At 37.8% G+C, this 22,449-nt stretch overlaps 1 protein-coding gene across 6 annotated transcripts in view; it reads right to left on the reverse strand.

The window, feature by feature from the left end:
* Positions 1-3,115: 3,115 nt before the first annotated feature.
* Positions 3,116-22,449, reverse strand: part of PGGT1B (protein geranylgeranyltransferase type I subunit beta) — a 38,668-nt gene continuing 19,334 nt past the window's right edge. For 3 of the 6 annotated variants that reach the window (XM_080371385.1, XM_080371382.1, XM_080371386.1), the window contains 7 exons: positions 21,488-21,639; positions 18,001-18,133; positions 12,356-12,401; positions 10,586-10,770; positions 10,201-10,309; positions 4,655-4,694; positions 3,116-4,090 (listed from right to left, as the gene is read on the reverse strand). In XM_080371385.1, coding sequence (XP_080227511.1) covers positions 3,937-4,090; positions 4,655-4,694; positions 10,201-10,309; positions 10,586-10,770; positions 12,356-12,401; positions 18,001-18,133; positions 21,488-21,639 — 819 coding nt within the window. In that variant the 3' untranslated portion in view covers positions 3,116-3,936. The other 3 variants (XR_013924763.1, XM_080371383.1, XM_080371384.1) reach the window with 3 other exon arrangements.

Raw genomic sequence — 22,449 nt, forward strand, 5'->3', positions numbered from 1 at the left:
AGAGCATGGAGCAAGGCAGACCTAATAATGTGCTTCAAAATACATATTTTTGGTGTTTCTTCAACACCCAATTTAACTATTAGCTTCTTTCACAGCTGACAACTGTTTCATTTAGAAAAAAAGTTCTCAAGATTAAAAGTTCATAAACTTAAAGGTAATTAACAATGGTCTTCCAAAATAGTGTTATTGTATCTGCCAGCAGCTCCGTACAAATCAAGTTGCTGTGAAAGCCCCAATGATGCTCAGTCCTCAGATCCTATTGAAAGAATAATACTTAACTTCCCTTGTTCACAAGTCAGTTCAAAATTGTTTTTCTGGAAGAGGAGGCAGAATCACAGACATAGTTTGTGAGCCCTTTAGGGGCACCCAGCTGTATATATTTGTCATCCCTAGCCAACATCAGCAAGCTTTGAGTGCTGCTGAGGATTACAGAAGGCATTAATATTGTAAATACATTCTTGAGAAACGGTAAGAAATAGGGAGCAGGTCTGTGGTATGACACCACTGCTGGAACATCAAAAGGTTGTGGCAGTGTAGCCATTCTGCATAGCGCAGTCCCTGGCAGCCAAGACTTTATGCATTCTCAAGCACATGATAAAACCATTTAATTTATTAATTTCTTTACGTTCAGCCTCAGACATGTAAAGCTATGGTTAACACAAAATTAATATAGGTGGTTAGTAATCACACCATTTACATTTTTAGCCACATTTAAGCTTCATAGACATCTGTTTTGAAAGTGATTTTAGGTTATGGACTCTACTTACTTGTGAAACTGTTGTCCATCAATTTATCATTTAAATTTGTCTAATCAGAAAACACAATAACCATAAAAATGGGAGAGGTAGTGCAGTCTAGCATTAACTACACAGGCAGAATCAAAAGCGTCTGCTACACAGGAACATTCAGTGATCACCGTTTGTTTGCCTGACATCAGCTGGGGCATTAAGAATGGCAAATCATGCATGCAAAGTTCGTTATTAGCACAGATTTTTGTTAACTTAAAAAAGATTAAAGATTTCAAACCAATTAAAGTGATTAGATTCTCAGTGCGGGGTGAAGGCCTACACATTTTGCTGGCTTCAGAACAAACTTTGGGAGTTAATGGGAAACAAATGCACCTCCTGCAACCTTTAGAAAAAGGCAACTCTGCTGTCAACATTCAGCCTGAAAAAATGCTGGGAAAGAAAATAGCTGGGAAGAAAAAGAAGTTGTAGAATAACTGGGCACCAAGGAGATATGAAACGTAACATCTGTAACAACCCAAGGTAGCTTATGAATACGGAAAACAAAGCAAGAAATATTAGCCACTTTTCAAAATAGAACACTGTTAAAATTATTTGCCATGAGAAATTAACTTGTTATTCACTGAACAAGATTTTTCGCTGTTGTCCCCCTACTTCTGCTTCTTTACCCTGATGCCCCTCACCGATAAGGGAAGGTGAGTTCACATCATGAAAACTTGGGAAACTCAGGAACTATAGTTTAGGATTTTGCAAGTACGGATTTGCCCCATGATAATCAAATACATCATTCCCCTGAAGTCAAGTAAGAATCAATATTTGGGCTGTTTCCCAGCACTTAAAGCACCGTATTCAACTTCTGAAATTCAACACTACTTCCTCTAACAGTGATGTAGTAAATGCTAAAAAACTTGTAGACAGTTCTCCAGCAAGGCAGAGACACACGTAGGGACACATAGCTACAATTACATCTCATTTTCATTGTAACTTCACCTGCTATCAAGGACAAGAAAATACTGTACTTTTGAATTATTTTCACTCCAAAGTTTTTTTTGTTTGTTTCTTCTTAAAGGATTCTCAGCTAGGCAGAAGCCCATGACCCGACCATCTTCTGTTCAGGGAAGCTACCTCGGCCTTTGCTGACCAACATTCCATTACGCCCTGTCACGAAAACAGACTCCCACAGGGCTGCTGTAGTGCACCCCCAGCCTGGTAGGTCCTCTCTTTTAGGGATCTCTACTGTTTGTTTTTATTTGCAGTTGAATTTCAGGTCGATGTCAGGATGTGGGGAACAAAGGCAATCCCCAGACTCTACCCTTCTCACTCCTCACTCCCTCATGTTGCTTGAGTCAGTACCTCCCTCTTGCTCCTGTTCCTCAATCTATGCACTTAACACTTCACAACTCAAATCCTTTCCACCTTTTTGGTTCCCCCCTTACTCCATATTCCCTTCCCTATTTTTCTCTTGCTGCAACCCTCTGTATATCCCAGTTTTAATATTCTTATTAATTTAATATTCTCTTACTCTGCACCAGTCCTACTCAAGCACCTCGTTCCCCCTCCCAAATACTAACCCTACAGTCCTTGTTTCCACTGCTGATTTCTTACAGTTCTGCCAGCTATGTAAGCCTCTCTTTCTAGAAGGAAGGTGTCTGCTGGGACCTGCCTAGATCATGCATCTTACTTCCAAGCCCTGCCCCATGCTCCTTCTCTGCTTTTCCAAGCAGACCACCACCACTGGTGGTGTTCCTACTGCCACCATGGAAATCAGTCTGCTTATAGAAATAAGAACAATTTAAGTAGGAAGGCTGCTGCAGATTTGGACACCAGGATTATTCTGGTAGCCTGAAGATGCCCATTGGATCCCTCTGACATGTCTGAGAGGAGTGCAACAACTCTACCATTTCCACTTGCACTGTATCGCAAAACCAGAACCATGGATATTCCTGGAGCTCTTTTTGCTGACTAGGGGTCTATATCCTGCCTCTTTGGGCTTAGTGGTGGCAAATGCTGTGCTTAATCTGTCTTGACTGGTCTTCAGTTACCGGTGTTTGGAAGTCCTTTAGAAAAAAGAATATGCCTTAATAACTGGCAAGCAGAAAGACACCCTGGTGTCTACTATATGTCTGAAATCACCTGCCACAAACACAACAGCTGCAAAATTATTTGCTTTGATGCTGAGCAGCATGTCAAACATCGAAGTAAGGCACCACTACTAAATAATGAACATGAGAATGTTCATCACCTCTCTAACAGTAAACCACTGCCACTTACTTTAAAGCCCACTGTTTCATTCTTTACACAGAATGGTTAAGAATCTCGGAATTACTTCACACTAAAAAGGAAATAAGTATAAAAAAAATAAACCAGAGTGCAGTTGTATGATTTTTATTTATTGCAAAGGCTTGACGTCAGAAACAGGTTCTAATGCTACTCTCGCACACAGCTATTCTTCCAAAAGACTGTGTTGAGTATGTCTTATTGACATAATACATCACATAATACATCAATACATCACTCTCATTCAATTTCACATGAAGAGAGTATTTCAGATGAAAACTGCATCTGTGTAGAAGATACTCAAAAAGAATTATGGAATCCATTTAGTAAGGCCACATAACTTTAGAAGTCCAGTATATTGAATAATTTTACTTGTATTTACTTGGTATTTTTTTTTAAACAAATTTTATGGAATCTGAAAGTAGATAATGAAAGGTAACTTTTAACTGTGACTTAATATGGGAGATTGTCTACCCAGAAGTATGTAAGACATTAAGATCATAAAGAACTCCAAGGATCTGTGCTATACTGTAGGATATGTAAAACAGATTTTGAAAATACTTTCTTATTATATATTTTGACACAGTATGCACAAATTTAGAAAAATAAAGTAAAAATGAAATTTAAACGCCTCAAGGGATTTCTTAGAAGTAAAGCCATCTGAAAAGCCAATTACAGTCTGCGGTGACAAACTTCTATATAATCAAAATATTTATTTTTTTCACAATGCAGAATAACCTGCTGAAGGCAATTCCCTATTGAAGTTATGCCAGCAACACAGATCTGATTGTATGACTCCAGCACTTAAAAGAGCACGTTGGTTATGCATGGCTTTTAACCTTGGGCTACAATTACGCTACCAGAACTAAATTCAAGTCTAAATCAGTCATGTAGAGAGGTGTGTGTTGTCTGATCAGTGTTTAGAGTCCTTGTTTTCCAGATCTGATGAAGGTGGTGAAGGCGCTCTGAGGTTCTTGTGCTTACATTCAGGGCGGGATGAACTTTGCAAATACCAGGTTCTCCAATTAACGACAAACCGCAGATCCCAAAGTAGGTATGTAAAGCATCTGAAAGAAGGACAGAAAAGGAAAAAGAAAATTGTCAGTCTATCAGGCTGTAACAGCTAAGCTTTCTTGGATTCCAACACTCCTGAATAACTACAGCCAAGGAAAACAAACACACAGGCACTAAATTTTAAAGTAGAGTTTTAACAGAATAAATAAATTGCTGCCTAAAGCCACCAGCCATGAACTAATAGTCTGCAATCTCTTTAACTACAGTCTACTTCTGTTTCCTAACAATCCCAGCCCACAATTCATTTCTTCTTAGCGCTCAGACCAAATAGCAAAAGAATTTGAGGATCTGCAAATAATTTCAGTCCACAAAGAAAATTTTTTTTCTCCAAACAGGGAAGACTTTTTTGGCTGATTACTTGATGAACAGCTGACTACTGAAACATCAAAATTAATGCCAATAGCTACCGAACAGCTACAAGTATGAAAGAAGTCATTACTTTACCTAGCTTCCTCCCCTTCATGAGAGAATACCCTAAGATTAGGAATTCATGAGGTGGCTTATCAGCCACAACAGACAATCGCCACCAAAAAATGCTTTCTTCCCCCTGTCCCTACCTTATACCAGCACTACATCTTGCTGAACACCCTCCATGACCTAAAGCAATTGAAAAAACATGGAAGAAAATTAACTCAAGCATGAGAAAATGGATAGTTTTCTGACATTTCAGTGAATTAAACTGGTTTGCAGAAGGTTTTGAGATACACCAAAGCTAGTGCTAAGAGCAGAAAGGACATACAGCGGTACCTGGGGAAGCCAGGAGGAAGAGAATTGAACCCGATTCCTCTGGGCAGCAGCAAGCCATTGTATTGGATTATCTGCCCATGAAATCATAGGCTAAAGATGGGAACAGGATGCAAACTTCATGTGCCCCTTACAAATTCTCAATGCTTCGTAATCTTCTGGAGGTGGCAGCCATATCTGACTAAAATATTACAACAAGGTATCTGGATAGAGAGACTCTGAAAGAAGGCTTCTGCCTACAAGTACTAACATGCAGACAAAAGCATGCTCAACAAAAACAGCCTCTACTGACCTTGCAGAAAGATGTCAGGCAAGAAGACTTGCACTTCAGGACGTACAGTGTACCAACCCCTGGGGACAGCTGCATTGATACCATATACAAATCTAATTACCTGTATATGGCTATTTGCTGGGTTTAACCACAAAGTTCAAAGTTCAACAGCTGCACAATTCCATGCTAACTTAATACTCAAATCAGTTCTAACCAAAACACATATATGCAGCCTGTGTCCTCCTCTGTTTCAAGCTACGATCTTTCTGTTGCATAACCTGTACTTCATATGTGCTTCCAATACTTTTATATTGTGTATCATTTGAAGATAAAAAGCAAGATAAATCAAAATTGCTGCACAACCTCCTAGAGCACGCAGCAGTACATCTAGTAGTTTAAAAGGAAAGTTTATTTAAATGTCATCATGACTTACGCACAGGACTGAAAAAAACAAAATGGCTTAGGTATGTGTTCTAGCAAAATGTTACGGATTAACCCTGAATAATGAGCCATATATGATTTATTTAAAGAACGGTGTGCTCATGTTTATCTGAGGAGACCCTTGTTGTTAACTCGAAGATACACTAAATCCTTGAACGGAAGTGTGCTAGTGGTCCAGGCACAAGATATGTTAATGTTGTTAACTTGAAGATATACTAAAAGGGAGTGTGCTAACTGTCCAGGTGTGAGACATGTTAATGAGTTCCCAGACAGTTAATGAATAGACATGAGTGACTTGTATAAAGAGGGGGCTGAAAGTTTCCCTCGGTGTGCATGGCTTTGGAGGAGCGATCCCCCATGCACCCAGCGCTGCCAAATAAGGATAACCTCCGCTCACTCGAATGTTGGTGATAGATTCTTTGAATCACCCTGGTAGAGAGCTAAACACCACAGAACTGCTCACTCACTTCTTACCCCTCCAACCCTAGCTTGAGAAGAGGAAAAAAAGAGCAGAAGTGAGAAAACTACAGGTCGAGGCTGTTATAGTATATGGGGAAAAAATCCTGGAAAGCAAGGCTGTTCTCACATGTAATGATTAGTTGGGAAGAGAAACACTGCAACTCCAGATGTCTCCCCGGCTTCCTCTGCCTTCTTCCAGCTTTCTTGCCAAACACAATGCCATGCGGTATGGGGTATCCCTGTGGCCAGCATGGTTCAGCCATCCCAGCAGTGCCCTGTCCCAGCTTCTGGTGTGCCCCCAGACTGCTCGCTGGCAGGGTAGCGTCATTATCCCAAATGTGTGTTCTTCACCCAGGGTGCAAGAGCCGATCCCCACATAGAGCCATGATACATGTTTATTACATATCTGTGTAAAGATGTGTGCTAAGTGGTAAATCCACAAAGCTCGCACACCTTTTAACACACAGCAAAACATTTTATACACTTTGAACAAATGTTTACAATTATGTTTAGCCACACTTAATTCTCATGGGTTCCTAGGAGCCTCATCTCCATTTAAAGGTACAGTGTCCTTTCTTTTCACTCAGCATGTTCTGTGGGGAGGGTCTTTGTTAGTAGAGGGCTTTCTTTGCTCCAGGGTGGATCTTTTAGTATGTTAATCAGGCTAGTTCATACACAGTTCCAGTAATCTTCTGTTTGGTCTCACTCACTAATCATTTGGTTCTTATGTTTATCTTGTTATTTCTTAACTTCGTACTTCATAGTGTCTGTTCCGTCTCCTGTCTGCCAAGGCCATGTCTTGTTAACTATTTGTAAGGGTGATTAACATCCTGTTTTTCAAATTCTTTCTTGTTTTTCATCATAGATATTTACATATTATTTTTTTTTTAAAGTAAATAATTCTGAAATCAAATCCCTCCTTTGAGATGGTAAGGGAAAAATTTACATTCTCCCCTTGTACTAGTCTTACATTTTCGTTTGTCAGTCCACTCAAGATTGAAGAACATCTCCATGTACATTGAATTGTATGCCTACCTTCTTTATCTATGAACTTAAATCTGGTACGCAAGAGGCCAGCCACTTCCAGCAAAGTCAGCCAAAGCGTCATCCTTTTTCATCTCATGTAAAATTGTAGTTTGTTTTTCTATCTCATTAAGGTCAGTAGATATTCTACCACTTTGGTACACACACCCCTGCTTAGCTAGAGCCATTCTATTTTGAATGGTAACCTCCGAACCTATTTTGATCTAATTTACCTGTTCCTTCTGGGGGATTGCATCTTTGGATATGAGTGCAGTAATTTTTCGGGAGATCCTCGGCTTATATTAAAGGCTATAATACTGCTCAAGACACATTAGCAGGGATAGGAATCCTGATTACAGGTATTCCGCTTTCCAGTGGTTCCAAGAAGTATGTACAGACCCAACCATTTGGTTCTCCCTACGCTTATTTTGTTATTTTTTGATGTATTTGTGGTGTCTGTTCCTTCTTCCAAGGCCATGTCTTAACAACTGTTTTTAAGGGCTGATTAACATGCTCTGTTTTGCAAATTCTTTCTTGTTTTTCATTATAGATAAAGATTGTAATTTTTTTTGAAGTAATTTATGCTTGTGTCAGTGTGAGAAGAAGGAAGAAAGGCACTGATAGCATGTACACACTGCTTCATAACAGCTTAAACATCAGCATGTTATCAACACTGTTTTGCTCATGAATCGGAAACACAGCACCATATGGGCTGCTAGGAAGAAAATGATCTCACAAGGTAGCAGTTCTAACCACTTAACATGAAACACCTGGGAAAAAAAAACCCGTATCAGTCACTTGTAAACAAAGAACAGAACAAATATATAGATGTTCAGTTCTGTTTTGAAGTATGAATCTCCATACTAAGCCAGCGTCACTTCGTGCTTTACAAAAAAGTAATACCACTACTACTATAATGATATTCATAAGATTTTTCAGATAAAAGTACTTATTGTATTTGACAACCTGTAAATTACTATCAACAAAACAAGTCATGTCTTACTTTGTTATGCTCATGCTTTCAGAGGATTACTAGCATTTAAGAGTCTTTTGACTTTTTAGATTTATTTTCAAAGGCAATAACGCCTTGTAAACTCATTGCTCAATAAGCATGCTGGTCCAAACACTACTAAGTCAAGAAAAAGTGTTAAATAATGCTACTGGTCTCCAGAACCAACAATGCATTGATTGGTTAGCATGGGACCATCAGGACTACAGGATAGTATTCCCCTGAATGACCAGAAGAATAGTCACTTGCAACTCTGAAATCCATGTAACACAGATTATCACAAGCAGTTGACTGTTTTCTGCAATTTCTTCTAGTCTACTTCCAAAAAAATTACTGCACAGCAGAGAGAAGATGACTATCCAAATTTAAACACAGAACAAATTTATAACACAGAAGCTACAGAAGTTCAAAATCTGAATACATCTTCAAAACCACTTTTGCAAAAGTGGCGTGCTCTTACTTTGCAAACTTTCCCTGGCATATTCTGTCACATCTGAGTTCTGCAACAAAACCAAACTGAGACCACTGTTACCAGCTTTACAAATGCTAAATGCTTCAAGAAGAATTAATAATTTCTGTCCATATTCAACCTCAAACAGAACTATTAACTCATTTGCAAGATGACCCATACCACTCTCATTACTTTCACATTTTGAATGTACACTGAAGAGGACTGTGTACACTTCAGCAACAGTAGGCTTTTGAGAACAATCAAGCTGCACAGATGCTTCATGATAGTAAAATGTGAAATCTTTATTATGAAAACACACAATGATCAAAAGACAGCTTGCCTTCCAGATACTATACTGAGCTTGTAGGGAGCTCAGCTGTGTACGTATGACAATGAAATCACACTTCCACAGGAACAATCTTGGCAATGTAGTGTTTATAGTCATTCTTCACCTTAGAACTGCATTAAGTTTTTACTCTTTCCTCCAAAACATGAACACAGACTTATCTCACCATCTGCCTGAGGAAAGAATGCTGCAATAAGCTAAGCTATCACCACAAAACAAAAGAGAGAGGAAAAGCTTGCTTTATATCAGGCTGGAACACCACACAGATCAAAGGAAAAAAGCTTTACTATTAGTCTTGCCTTTTCTTAGGTTTTATCTCAACCAATCACAGCTATGCCAAAAGACAGGTTAAGGAACTTTGCACGAGACTGAGGTTTTAAACAGTGAGCTAGGGATTAAAAAAAAAAATTACCTAGGTAAATTTCATCAAGATAAACAGAAACAAGTGATACTGACATCTATATAATGCAGAGTAAATAAACCTACAGCTCTCAGGAATCCCAAGCTGGCTTTCAGGGGAATGGGGGGAGTAAATCTATCACAAGTACTGTTTTCAGTGTAGGTCCACCTTGAAAAATTCTCAACTGATGTTCAAAATGAAATTATGAAAGGATGAGATAACGGGGCACAGATTCTGAACAGACTCATCCCTTTATTATGACTAAATTTTCACCATATTTCTACAGTTCACGGACTGTTTATCTCCCTGTGCAAAATGTCATTGGGCAACTGCACTGACACAGGTTTGTTTTCACAAGTTTGCAATACTTCATTGAATTCTATCATCTTTAAAAATTATTTCAAATTAAAAGTCTTTAGCATCTTTTCAAGTTTCTCACTACTTCAAATTATCCACTTCGAAAGGGTAATGTTCAGCTGTAATACATACAATTGCTATGTGTAACTACAATCTGTAAATCATAATATGTAACTATGTAAACTGTGTGCTTACATACATCAATGACTTCTGAATATGCTTAAAGGATTCCTTTATTAAGGAAACAAATGTTTTGAAATAATTCACTCAGACGACTTACAAAGATACACATTGTACAATACTGCCTTAAACTAGAACAGTTAAACACACAGAGAAAGGCTTCTCTAACCCTAAATAGACAGTGATAATTCTTTTAGCAGTAGTCTGAATAACAACAGCTCACTTGCTCTGTGGGTGAACAAGGGAAAACTAAACCTTTTTCCACTCAGATAATGAAAATCTCATTACGTTTTAAGGTGGGACTCTACCATTTTTGAAGGAGACTGAGGAGAAAGCTTCCTTTACAACTCTCAGATGTCTGAGTGCTGGAATGTATTTCTAGCTTAGAATACACTCACCATAATTTTGAAAAGTACATTTACCTGGATGGCTATCAGGCCACTTGGCAAATCCACCAACAAGGCGATCTTGAGTTGACAGGATGTAATTTCGGTTTTTCTCACAATCTGTATATTGGAATGTGTTCAAGAGCTGAAAAGAAATCAAGCCATTACAGTAATATACTGAATAGCATATTTTTAATACTAACATATAGTGCCTATTTGAAAGAAGCAGTCTAGCAGAGCTAGCACTAGTCTGGTAAACCTGCATACCCAGCATTTTTGCAAGATTAAATACCTTTATAGTGATCTGTGCATATTCATGCACTTGTGCCAAATATGTAACTCTTACAAGGAAAGAAAAGATATAATGCTTAAAGAAATCAAAACATGTCAGTAACTATCCTGTAGCTGTTTTGTACCCTACCTTCAATGTTGCTCCCACCCAAAAGGAATAGCAAGTGTCTACAGGTTTGTTGGGTCGTCCATGGTAGCCATCCTGTTGTCTCATGACACACCACCTTCTTATTCTGTTCAGTTCTTTTTCTGAAAAAACCTCCTCCAGTTTACCCATCAAATACAGTGACGCAATACCACAAAATGTAGAGCCACCTGTGAAGACAGAGTTGGTTTTGCAATATTCTGATACCCAGATTTTTCCTGAAACCTATACGGTATCAGTCAGAACTTTAACTACTTTAGGGTAGTAACAATTAAATCAATGGATTTTTTAAAAGTATGAAGCTGTTAATTTTAAGTCTAAAATCCAAATAAATAAAAACATTTTAGTTCAGCACTTAGGTCAGCCAAGTCTTGCACAAATAAACCTGAATTCATTTTCTTAAAGCTGGATTGCTTTCCAATGATGCACAATTTACATTACACAGCAGTCCAGAAATAAGTATATTGCAATGTAACAGAAAACATTTCTTCCTATATAACATCGAAAAGAAAGCTATTGGGATGCCAGCAATCAGACTGAAGCAGAGATGCCAAAGGCAGTCTCAGACAAAATACCCCAGAGGATATAAACAAAACAGACAGAAGTCTGGTGAGCAGAAAGCCAAAAAAAAAAAAAAAAAAAAAAAAAAAAATCAAGGAAAAAAAGAGAAAAGGCGTAGTTAATACTGTGAAAAGACTTCTGGAGTCTTATGGTTGTAATAAACACAAATTACACTTCTAAGGAATTTTTTTGTTGTCAAGGAAACTGCATGGTAAAATTTGGAATTAGTGGAAAAACTCATGTTCTTTATATATCATGGCCATCACTTTAAAGTCCACCAAAACTCATTCTCAGCCTATTACCTGGTATGATAAAAATACAGCCTGGGAAAGACCATAAGCAAGCTGCTGATACAAGACCTGAGGCTCAAAGCTCCTTACAATATCCTGCTGCTAGAAGACCCCAGGAACGTTAAGGTTATCTTTATTTGGATGCTGAAACGCAGCATAAGGATGCTGAAGTAATGCTGTCTGTTATCACTAGCATTCTACAGCAAATTAATTAATGTTTTTAATACATAGTGGTATAATTTAAGTTTAACGATTTTATCTATCCTGCAGAAAGAAAACAGATGGAATCCTATCAAAGCTCAACACTAAAGATAAAATTTGCAAACATTTGATAGATTTAGAATCAGTCACATGAAAGTCAGCAGACCACTACTTTAGGGCATAGAAATGTTTTGCTTAAAAATATCAGTCCCTTGAGAATCCCTATCTTCACAACTACCTACTGTTTACAAAAATTAACTGCTGCTTCACAGTTTGAGCCCCCAACAGATGCTGTAATCTATCAGAAGAAACACATCTATGTTTTACTAATAGCTGCTGAAATTGGAGATTATCAGGTGCATTGCACAAAATCTCTGACAGATAAATCCAGAGAGTAGCAATAGTACATGTGGGAAAAGTTTGCTCTCCCAGTGACAGATGAGAACTACAGCCAACACCTTTCAATAAAAAATTCATGAGGTAAGATTAATGAAGATATATTAAGAGCCCATCTGGTCTGCTATTAAACTGGAACTAAGGGAAGAAGAGAGACGATATTCTGAGGCATGTTTTTGATTTGCTCCTCCTCATCCCACTTCCTTAAAAATCAGAAAAGAAAGAGAGGCATAACATACCCTGCATCTTTTACAGCATCTTCAATCCCAGTCTTAAGAATAGTTGTAGAACATACTAACATTCTTACCATGAGATTCCAGTCCAGCTCCCTGTGCCAGGCCATTATCGTAAGACTGAAGAAAAAAACCCCACATACCAGTTACTTTAAAACCGTATCACTTTCACAGACATAGTGATTTCTCAATTTACTAGCAAAATTATCATCAGACCACGACCACCACCTAACCTGATTAAGTTCTGAACCTATGCCTCAAAAAGCTCTTAGCACAAAACAGTTAACAAGCGAACCTTGTTTCAATGCAGGCATCTTTTATGACTTTCATGGAATTCATTTTAGTTGTGACGTACGTTAGAAATCTGAAAATGGGTAAACATGTCTTTGCCAAAAAGGGAAAGCACGAGATGCAGATTAAGGAAAAAGAAAGAACAGTATTTTTGTCTTCATAAAAAGAGAAAATGGATATATCTTTCTGAACAAAATTAAATGGATAAATGATATCTAACCTAGAACCTGGTTAACATACAAAAAGGCAAAATGCAAGGTACTACTGTGTGTACAACACTCAAGTACAAGAAATGCTTCAGTAAGGAGCAAGAACATCAGCCTTTAAAAAAAATGAAGACAGGAGGCGAAGCAAACCAGAAGTGACAACACAATGAAGCATACTACTGGACTAAACTTAACATGCCCTATAAAATATTCCTTTTAAAAAATACCTTAACAATGCTGAAAAGTCACTTTGTTAAGTGATAAAAAAAAGAATTAAGTGGAGTCTGATGAGCAAAGTACCAAGAATATTACAGTACCGGTCTGTTACAAGCAATCTAGGAGCAGATGATATTGTATATGTAGGAATATCAAGCCTTCTTCCCTAAAAATTCATTAAATCATTTTGCATGATAAGAAACAAAGGATCATAGTAAGTTATTCTAAAATAGAAAATGTTTATCTTACAGTACTTCATAGAATATTTAATAAATTATCACTGGACAAATACCAAACTGTTTAGTGGGAACAAAAATTAAGTTTAATTTTTGAAGTTAAATTACACAGGTCCTACATCTTCTATATTAACTGCTCATTTAATGATTGGTTCAATATCTGATCAGACAGTTAGAAAAAGATTTCAACTTTCCCCCACCAGGCACCGACTGAATTTCTCATGTTTTCTCCAAAACATTTAACAGTGGCTCGAAGACACAGGATACCTTGAAAGACCACTAATGACTCTCAATAGTCCTCACCAAGGAATGGCTACAGGAGCTAGCAACTCTGAAGGAATGTCCTGAAGGATTAATTTGTAGATCTGTTCTTAAAGATGACATTGAGAAGTAAAAAGGAAACACACACAGAAGCTATGTTAAAGCTATATTCCTCACTTTATTAATTGTAGCTGCAAGCTGAAGCAACTAAAAAGACTAACATCTGACACATACACTTGAAGCTGCAGCTTGACCTTCTAAAGTTTGAGCCAGTCATTTAAAGTAATACCTATGAATATCTGAATGTTAAAACACACAAACTCTTCATGTTGCCTTTTGAGAAGCAATGCAAATGTGCTACCACACCCCGCAGATCCATTAACTGCTAAGCAAAGGCAAGCTGATTAGCAAAGCTACGCTGGCAAAGCTAATTAACTTTACAAACAGTAATTGTAAAAGGAGGTGGTTTGCTTTATGTATGACAACATAATTAGCTCTGGAGAAAAGCTGTTAAGCCTGCATCCCAGACAGTGCACTATGTTGGGCTATACAATTAGCTTGAAATTTTAACATACAATAGTTGACCTTTGGCTGACTGGTGCCTATTTATTTACAGACAACAGCTGCTCTTTGGGGACTTGTGTGCATTAAAGAACAAGGAAATTTTTGTTCCTTTGTTATTTTGAATAGACCCAGGAAATTATATGCAAAAGAGGCTCTAGGTTACTACAACATGAAAACTGCATAATGAAATACTATCCTCAGGAAATGTGTAAATCCAGTTGGGTACAATCTTCGCTTCACAATCTAAAAGTTTCACAACAAGTTTACTTATATCAACAGATTCATACCTGCATTTCAAGAGGGCTCTATGATACTAGAAGAAGCAGATGCTATACTTAAAAAGATTCTTGCAGTATCTCTACTTAAAAGAAACACATCTGCGGTAAACCAATGTTGCAAAAACCAGTGTTTCAGAATCTGTGGAAGTAATTCAGAATTTCAGCAACTCAGGTGTCTGTTGCTTTTTGATTAGTAATGCATCTGACTTTCAAATATGAAAGCCAAAAGTCACACCTATGCTGATTATGCTGATAATAATTGTGTGATTGGAATCTAGTCTACTGACAATAGAACTGATCCAGAATTATTTTTTGTGATCAGTATTGTATAAACAATTTTTAGTCAAGTTGTAACAAGAAGGCTATCTTTTGTGTATGAATATTCACTTCTTTTTAACATAGTTACTTATCTGAATAAAGCACACCATTGTTTCATGTTCCAACCTTCTGCTGTTCCTGACATGCCCAACGTACACAAACTTGCTCCCTCCTTCAGCTGCACTGAGTTGTATCTGTCACAATTCTTGAATCACTAAAGAGAATAAATTCTAAAGAATAAGCTAAAAAATCCAGAAGCTTATTACAAAAATTACTCTGTTTATCCGGTCTTGTTACTCTCCATTCAGATTGCACTTCACGCATATGTTAATTTGAATTACTGAAAAAATGTTGGTTAACTATCACTTGCTACATCTATATCCAAATGATAACATACAATAGTAAAACAAAACCATACGTTTCTGTCACAGCAGTTTACTACTGAGCAATGCGTCTCTCTTGTTTCAGAATTAATGGAAGTACCGGAAAGAAGTAACATTGTAGGAAAACAGCAATAAGCACCTGCAGGAAAGTCTATAGCAATATTCACTGTATAGTTAATTACACAAGGAATAACATGAAATAATCTCAAATATAATTTACTTTGTTATATATAGGTTATTTTTAGCACCGTCTACAAAATCTTAAGAGGAGAAATTAAGCTAACATTCTTGGATACCACATTTCACATTCATTGTATTTATTTAAGAAATACACTTTCAAGAAAACCTTGTTTCATGTAATAGGTAATTGAATTGCAATACACCTCGCTGAGGGTTGTGGAAAGAGATCAATGAGAAGTAGGAACCACCACCACCACTGTGAAATGATATTCACAACAGGCAACTCCCCAAATGTCTGAGACTTCTTCAGACACATCTTCAGCTCTACAACATGACTAAGCAGGATGCAAAGATTTTGTGTGTTTGCCAAGAAGTGCTAGACACTTCGCAACCGCTTAGTGCATTGAAATACTGGTTTGACCAAGCACTGTACACCCAGAAAACCCAGACAAAACTAGTGTATATGAGCATACCAACTCTGCAACGAACTAATCGTACACCATGCTTCTAAAAATCATACTAAACACAGTGTATACCAATTCACAGTAAACCTGGATAAAAATGCAGCATCTCTTGTTACACATTAGCACATGCCAAGAACACTGCTTACAGGATCTCTTTAACTTACTCTCTAAGCTAGCCAGGAAAAGACAGTCTTCATAAGCCACAGTGTCTTCTGGGCTTTGACCCTGCCTGTACTACAGCTTTACTTCGCTGGTCAACCAAATTATTACTACGAGCTTTTCCACGAGGTCTTGTTCTGTTCAGGCTTAAATTTTATTATTTAAGTGGTGTTTATTTTCCCAATACAAACATTACAATTGGAATTTGCAGCTACATAGATTAATGCTAAGGCTCTAGAAGCAAACTATAAATTTGGTTCAAGATCACTGTAGCCAGTAAATCTCCAGTGCCATTTCAAAGCTCCAAACTTTCAAAAAAATCTCCACTTGCCTGCTCTACCAATGGCCTCATATGATACTTTCTAGTTCTTGTCCTAGAATTGCTCTCTGCTTACTTCATCTTTTCGGTGCTACCTATTACTTTACATACCTCTGTCACAGTCCACTTAATCACCTTCTTTCCAGAATGAAGAGTTCTAGTATATTAAATGCTTCTTTTACACAAGCTGATTCATACCTCTGACAATTCAGTTCAACCTTCTTTGTACCTTCCACAGTTCCACCATGCAGTTTCAGACCGAAACTGCACTCAAGTGTACAAAACGCTAACTAACGGTTGGTTGATGGGATGTACGAAACAACACAATGAGGATTTTGCTCTTTGGTTTTGTTATCTATTCTTTTTTTACTCTCCTGTGGTATCCCTGCTGAGCTATCTGATTAAAGACTAACCTCAGTAAACATGAAGGTCCAGCAAGGATCAGAGGACAAAGAACTCTCCTGACCTAATCAGTGAAAAGTGAGCACTCTGACTCAGCTACTCCCTCAGACTGTGAGAGGAGATCGGATAAACAATTGTCCCTGGGTGAAACCCACCAAGAGGATTCAGCAGGGATATTCTCACGGTTGGGACCCATGCTAAAACGAGACAGCTGCCAACTACTGAGATATAGGGGCTCTTAAGGGATGCAGGGGAAGAAAACCCTGAGACTGTATAAAACTTGTTATGGGGTGTTTACTGGGAAACGCAAGGGTGTGCAGAACTTATTATGGGATGGTTAGGGAAAGGACTAATGGTGAGAAAGGGAAAGATTAAAGCAGAGAGGGGAGGAACAAGCAAGGGATAAGAGGGGGAAAAGGGTCCTACTAGAGTGTGAACAAACTGCTAGTCTGTATGCTTGTATAACTGAGCCCTGCCCTTGATCACCTCAGTTGGTCCAAGGCTATAGCAGTATGCCAGAAAGCTTCTTGTGAAGTACAGTAAGAAATGCATATGCATCTTACTACCTCCTTAAAAAATAAATAAAATATAAACCCCAATTTGGTCTAGAGCAGGAGATCAAGTCTTCCTCGGACCCGTTTCTCACTTAAATTTTACAATCTCACTGCTGGCAGCAACTCCTAAAACATACTGGTTTACAACAGAAGTTGCATGTCGTCATAAATTTGGCTGGTTTTTTGTGGACCAGAAGAGTTTACTATGTATGTTTACTCCCATTCAGAGGGCTGTATTTTTCAAGCTTACTTAGCTTCTTTCAAAAGCATTTATTTTAATATTGGAAAATGAAACTCAATGAAACATCATGAAAAAAACTGGTAACTCATTTACTCCAACCAATTACGAATACAGCTTGCACAGACCAGAAAAAAAATGTGCATACACTTACATTTTCCATCATTCCAAATACCGAATAAACAACCAAAAGCGCATAACTGGTTTATTACTTGAACTGTTGTCAACAATTAGTTTTTCCTTTGATTCTGTATATAATTTAAAAAGCAGAACTACAGCTCATTGAAATGTGAGAATTTTATTGATTCAGTGCTTTATTTATGCATTTTTTAAGTCATAGGAACATCAGGCCCCAGTATTCAAAAAACTTAGTCTGAATTTTAAATTGAGTTTTAAAGAAAAAAGATCAGATTTAATTTGCAGTGAACAAACACAACGAATAAAATTATCTTGCTAGTACACGCATTACAATGAAAATACAAATGCCAAAGAACAACATAGTTTTTAGTTTTCAACTTACTCAAGTAGGAACAGAACAGAAAGAAATTACCACAGTATTTCAATTTGGATGGAGAGATTTTCAGTTACAGCTGAGAAATAGATCTAGTACCTTTAACATGTAGTAAGAAATAACACTTGCAAATACTCACCATACTTCCTCTAATGTAGCCTATCGCTTTTTTCATATCCATGCCTGACCAGTTATCGAGCATGTAGCAGATGCAGGAAGCACAGTACACAAACCTCATATCATTCTCACTTCCTTCCAGCACTGCACAGAAACTGAAAGAAAGTTTCTGTCATTATACACTGTATAGCCCGTTATGTCAGGAAACACAAAGAGCAGTTCAAGGAATTGTGGAATTTTTCCTCTAAAAATAGTTACTTCTATTGACAGTACTCCCATAAATATATCCCAAAATGATGCTATATTTTCTTTTTAGAAGATGTGATTCTAAGCCAAGCAACATGGATATTTAGGAACCTGAGTAACTTTATTTCTAGCAATGTAATGACACTGGTCTTTTTTCAAAGACATTAATGCTTACAGTCTCACTTACGACAATATATACCAATGTATGACTTACCATTTTAACATTTACTGGTTTTTTTGCCTTCCTAGAAATCTTAACAGCTCACAAGGCTTTCTTTCCTGACTGCAACTTCGAAGATTGGTGTCCTATGTATACATAAATGTAATTGCTGTGACTACCATTTCTAATGCAAACAGTAAAAATTACCTTCAATCCAGTTCTTCATTTCTTATGGCTACAATCTTTGCAAACTCTACAAACATTTGAAAGTTATACCTGGGTTATCTAGGTACGACCCTGGGCTCTCTCAGAGACTGTTAAAATGAAGATGGATGCTGTGGCTTGGATGGTTGTATCAGAAATACTGTGGCCAGCAGTACTAGTGAAGTGATTGTTCCCTCGAACTCAGCATGGGTAAGGCCGCATCTCAAATCCTGTGTTCAGGTCTGGGCCCCTCTCTGCAAGGGGGACATTGAGGGGCTGCAGCGTGTCCAGAGACGGGCAGCAGGGCTGGGGAAGGGGCTGGGGCACAGGTCTGATGAGGAGCAGCTGAGGGGACTGGGGGTGTTTAGTCTGGAGGAGACTCAGGGGGGACCTTACTGCTCTCTGCAGCTCCCTGACAGGAGGCTGCAGGCAGGTGGGGGTCGGTCTCTTCTCCTACATAAGAAGTGACAGGACAAGAGGAAACAGCCTCAAGCTACATCAGGGGAGGTTTACATTGGACACTAGGAAAATTTTCTTCACTGAAAGGGTAGTCAAGCATTGGAACAGGCTGCCCAGGCCAGCAGTTGAGTCACTATCCCTGGAGGTGTTTAAAAGATGTGTAAATGTGGTACTTATGGACACGGTTTAGTGGTGGACATGGCAGTGTTAGGTTAATGGTTGAAACTCATGATCTTAAGGCCATTTCCAACCTAAACAATTCTATGATAAACAGAAATAGGTAATAAGTGTAATTACCTGTAACAATAAATAAAACTTTAACTGTTTGTTCTGATTTGCTGCCTGACAAGCCTCCATTTGGTTCAAAGAGCTAGTTACTCTATTTTGATGACTTAACCACTTGCAACAAGGCAGCACATGAGTATTTTGGTGAGTCCACCTGCCAAATCTCTTCCAAAAAGAAGGAAAAAATATGGGACTATCACTACTATGAGACTCCCTCTCTGACCTTGCAATTCAACTATATACCCCGTTATCTTCTTGCAAAACAAAACCTCCAATGCCTACTGAAAGATACTTCTATCTCTTCCAACCTCAATGGTGCCAGGCCCTGCTCTCCACAGCTCAGATAGGAGTGAACGCCCTTGTTCTTGGGATATGGCACAGGACATTCTGGGAAATGAGGACACCTCTTAACGTGTGCCAGTACTGTGGTTTAGTCTCACCCGTCCTCAGATGACAACTGCATTGTATGTTACCCAGATACTTCAAATCACATTCAGCTAAGGTAAAGTAGAAATTAAAATACACGTTTATCCATAATGTAAAAAAAGGCAATATAATTTCAATTAACTTTATTTTTTAAATTTTAATATTTGTTTCTTCACACCTTTCTTTTATTAATTAAGACTAGCATACTTATACTGGGATAACACCAGAAAAATGTATCTTTCCCTCACTGAACTTACTTGGTTTCCATCTGGACAAGATGTTAGCTCAAGTTCTGGTTTTCCCACATCCTTCCTCTTTTGGGCAGTAAAAGCAATTTTCATAGGTATGAAAATGTCTGTCACTAGAAACTGACTCCTGCCAACACAAAACTCTATAGCAGTGCAAAGCACTCTCCCTATAGGCACTCTTCAGCACGGAATCTAAAATATAGGATCATGTGCAAGAGCTATCAGTCTGTACATTAAAAACACACAAGATATGAACATAGAGATTAACTGTATGTGGCTTATTACTGTAAACAGGCAAGATGATAAGTAACCATTTCAAAATGCTAGTCAGTTGGGATCAACTCCTTCCTTTCCGATATACTTTAAAAATAAAAATGGTCTGACATAAAACAGGAATGCATGGAGCAATGGAACACGCACCTCTTGCTTGAAGAAACTGCAAACTGTAGCAGATCAACAAATACATGTATATGTGTACACATGCATTAGGACCTGGCCCATTCACGTCAGTCTGGTGCTATATCTAACAGAAAACTGTACTGCATGTAGCTCATATTCACCACTTACAGTCTGAACATTCTGGAGTTTTCTGTTTGTTTTTTCTTTCTAAAAACACAAACACTGCATTTTCCTAGTTGTGTTACAGCAAAAATGTTTCATTACACATGTCTAAGGCAATACAGAGCCATTTGACCAAAACAAAAGCTTTCTTAACTCTTAAAGGCTGACAGCAATTTCATTGTGAAGTGAAAAATAATTCCTTAAGGAACAATGTATCTATGATTCTGCATTTCATAAATTACTCTTTGAAAAGTGACACCCAGTAAAGTTTAACAACAGTTCATGTGCACTAGCAGAAGTTTTCATTAGCTACCAGCTTCAGCCAGCATAAAAACCAAAAAATCCAACCAATAGATGTAGATCAAGGGGTACAATACCATGTATTAAAAAAAATGCATGCAAAAAGGACAGATTCCAAAATTATGTTTAGTAATATCATACTCCTATTACATGTAACACATAGCCTAATTCATTCTGTATATTGATATCCTGAGTCTCCCAAAACTGAAGTCCGTCCTCCCACAAAAAAAGAAAATATCATCATAGCAGTGTTCCAGGGCCCTGCAAAAAACAGAGACTATTAACACTGAAAAGTTCACTTACCTGAAGGACCGAGCAGGAATAACTACTATCCTCAAGACATAAATAACCTATTAGCTTTCCAGTAATAAATATCTACAGTTACAAGCAAATACCATCATTCTACAATATAAAAGCAAATCTACATACGAAGTGCTGTTTGGTCCTGCAAACTAGTATGTGTTCTATGACTGATACTGATTACCCACCAATATATCTTCTAATTGAAAGAAAACTATTATATAGCTACTTTCATGAAACCCACATTTCTTATGTTTCATTCCACATCTGAGTTTTCTATTAACCTTTTGAAGAGTTGCAGAATATAAAATATCTTTTACCTTCCATCCTCCAGCTGGAGAGCTCTCAGCCCTGCCAGTATGGCATCTTTATTGACTCGACTTAAATCATCTCCAAGAATAACCAGACAGGACAGACCTGTGTAAGTCATTGCTATGTGACCACTATCATAGGGATGAAATATACCCAGACCCTAGAAAAAAGGGGGAAAAAAAAAAAAATATTTAAACATCCTGAGATCCAACATTACAGTCAAGCATTCTTTTCTTTAAAAAATTAAGAGGTAAACAAAGTCCTTTTCCCTTCGCTCATTATGGTTAAACAGAAGGCATCCCACTTAGCTTCTCTAATCAAACCCAGCTATTGCACAGCTCTGCTACCCTTGTGAACAGTTGCTCAGTAGGAACCTTTGGAAGAAAGTTTTGCCAAGAGTGGTATTTATGCAGGAGTTAAGCAAAAATATGGGATGTGCTCACCTGTACCTAAGCTTATCCTGACACACCACTGGGCATTAGCTTCCTGGCAGCTGGGTGAGTATTGTTAAACAGCCAGACCTCTGGAGGTCCCTTCAACAAAGATTTTACAATCTAATGATCTACAAGTAGGAAGCAGTGTGAGGGATTATTAGTAATCTCTCTGTCAATTGAAGCAATACCACATTAGCCTCTCATCTACTTTCATCTCTTATTCTAAAACAATAATCAGAGCTTAAACAAAGTATTTACATGGCAAGTATCAACTGAGAAGCTAAAATATGAGTTAAATGCTGGCTAGTCACATGACACAAATCACAATAATGGGTGGGGGATTGACACAGCTGTGCTAAAATTATTATTTTTCCTTCTAGTATTTTACAGGAACATCCTGGACTGTACCACTTCAGTAAAACAGAAACCACATGTAACAAGATGACTGTGGATACTTGGGATGGTTCAACTTGGAGCAACTGGAAGACAACTATTTTAAAAAGGATGAAAGCTATTTCAATACTGAGTAGCAGAAA

Source organism: Falco punctatus, assembly GCF_963210335.1.
Source record: "Falco punctatus genome assembly, chromosome: Z".
In the NCBI taxonomy this organism is placed as follows: domain Eukaryota; kingdom Metazoa; phylum Chordata; class Aves; order Falconiformes; family Falconidae; genus Falco; species Falco punctatus.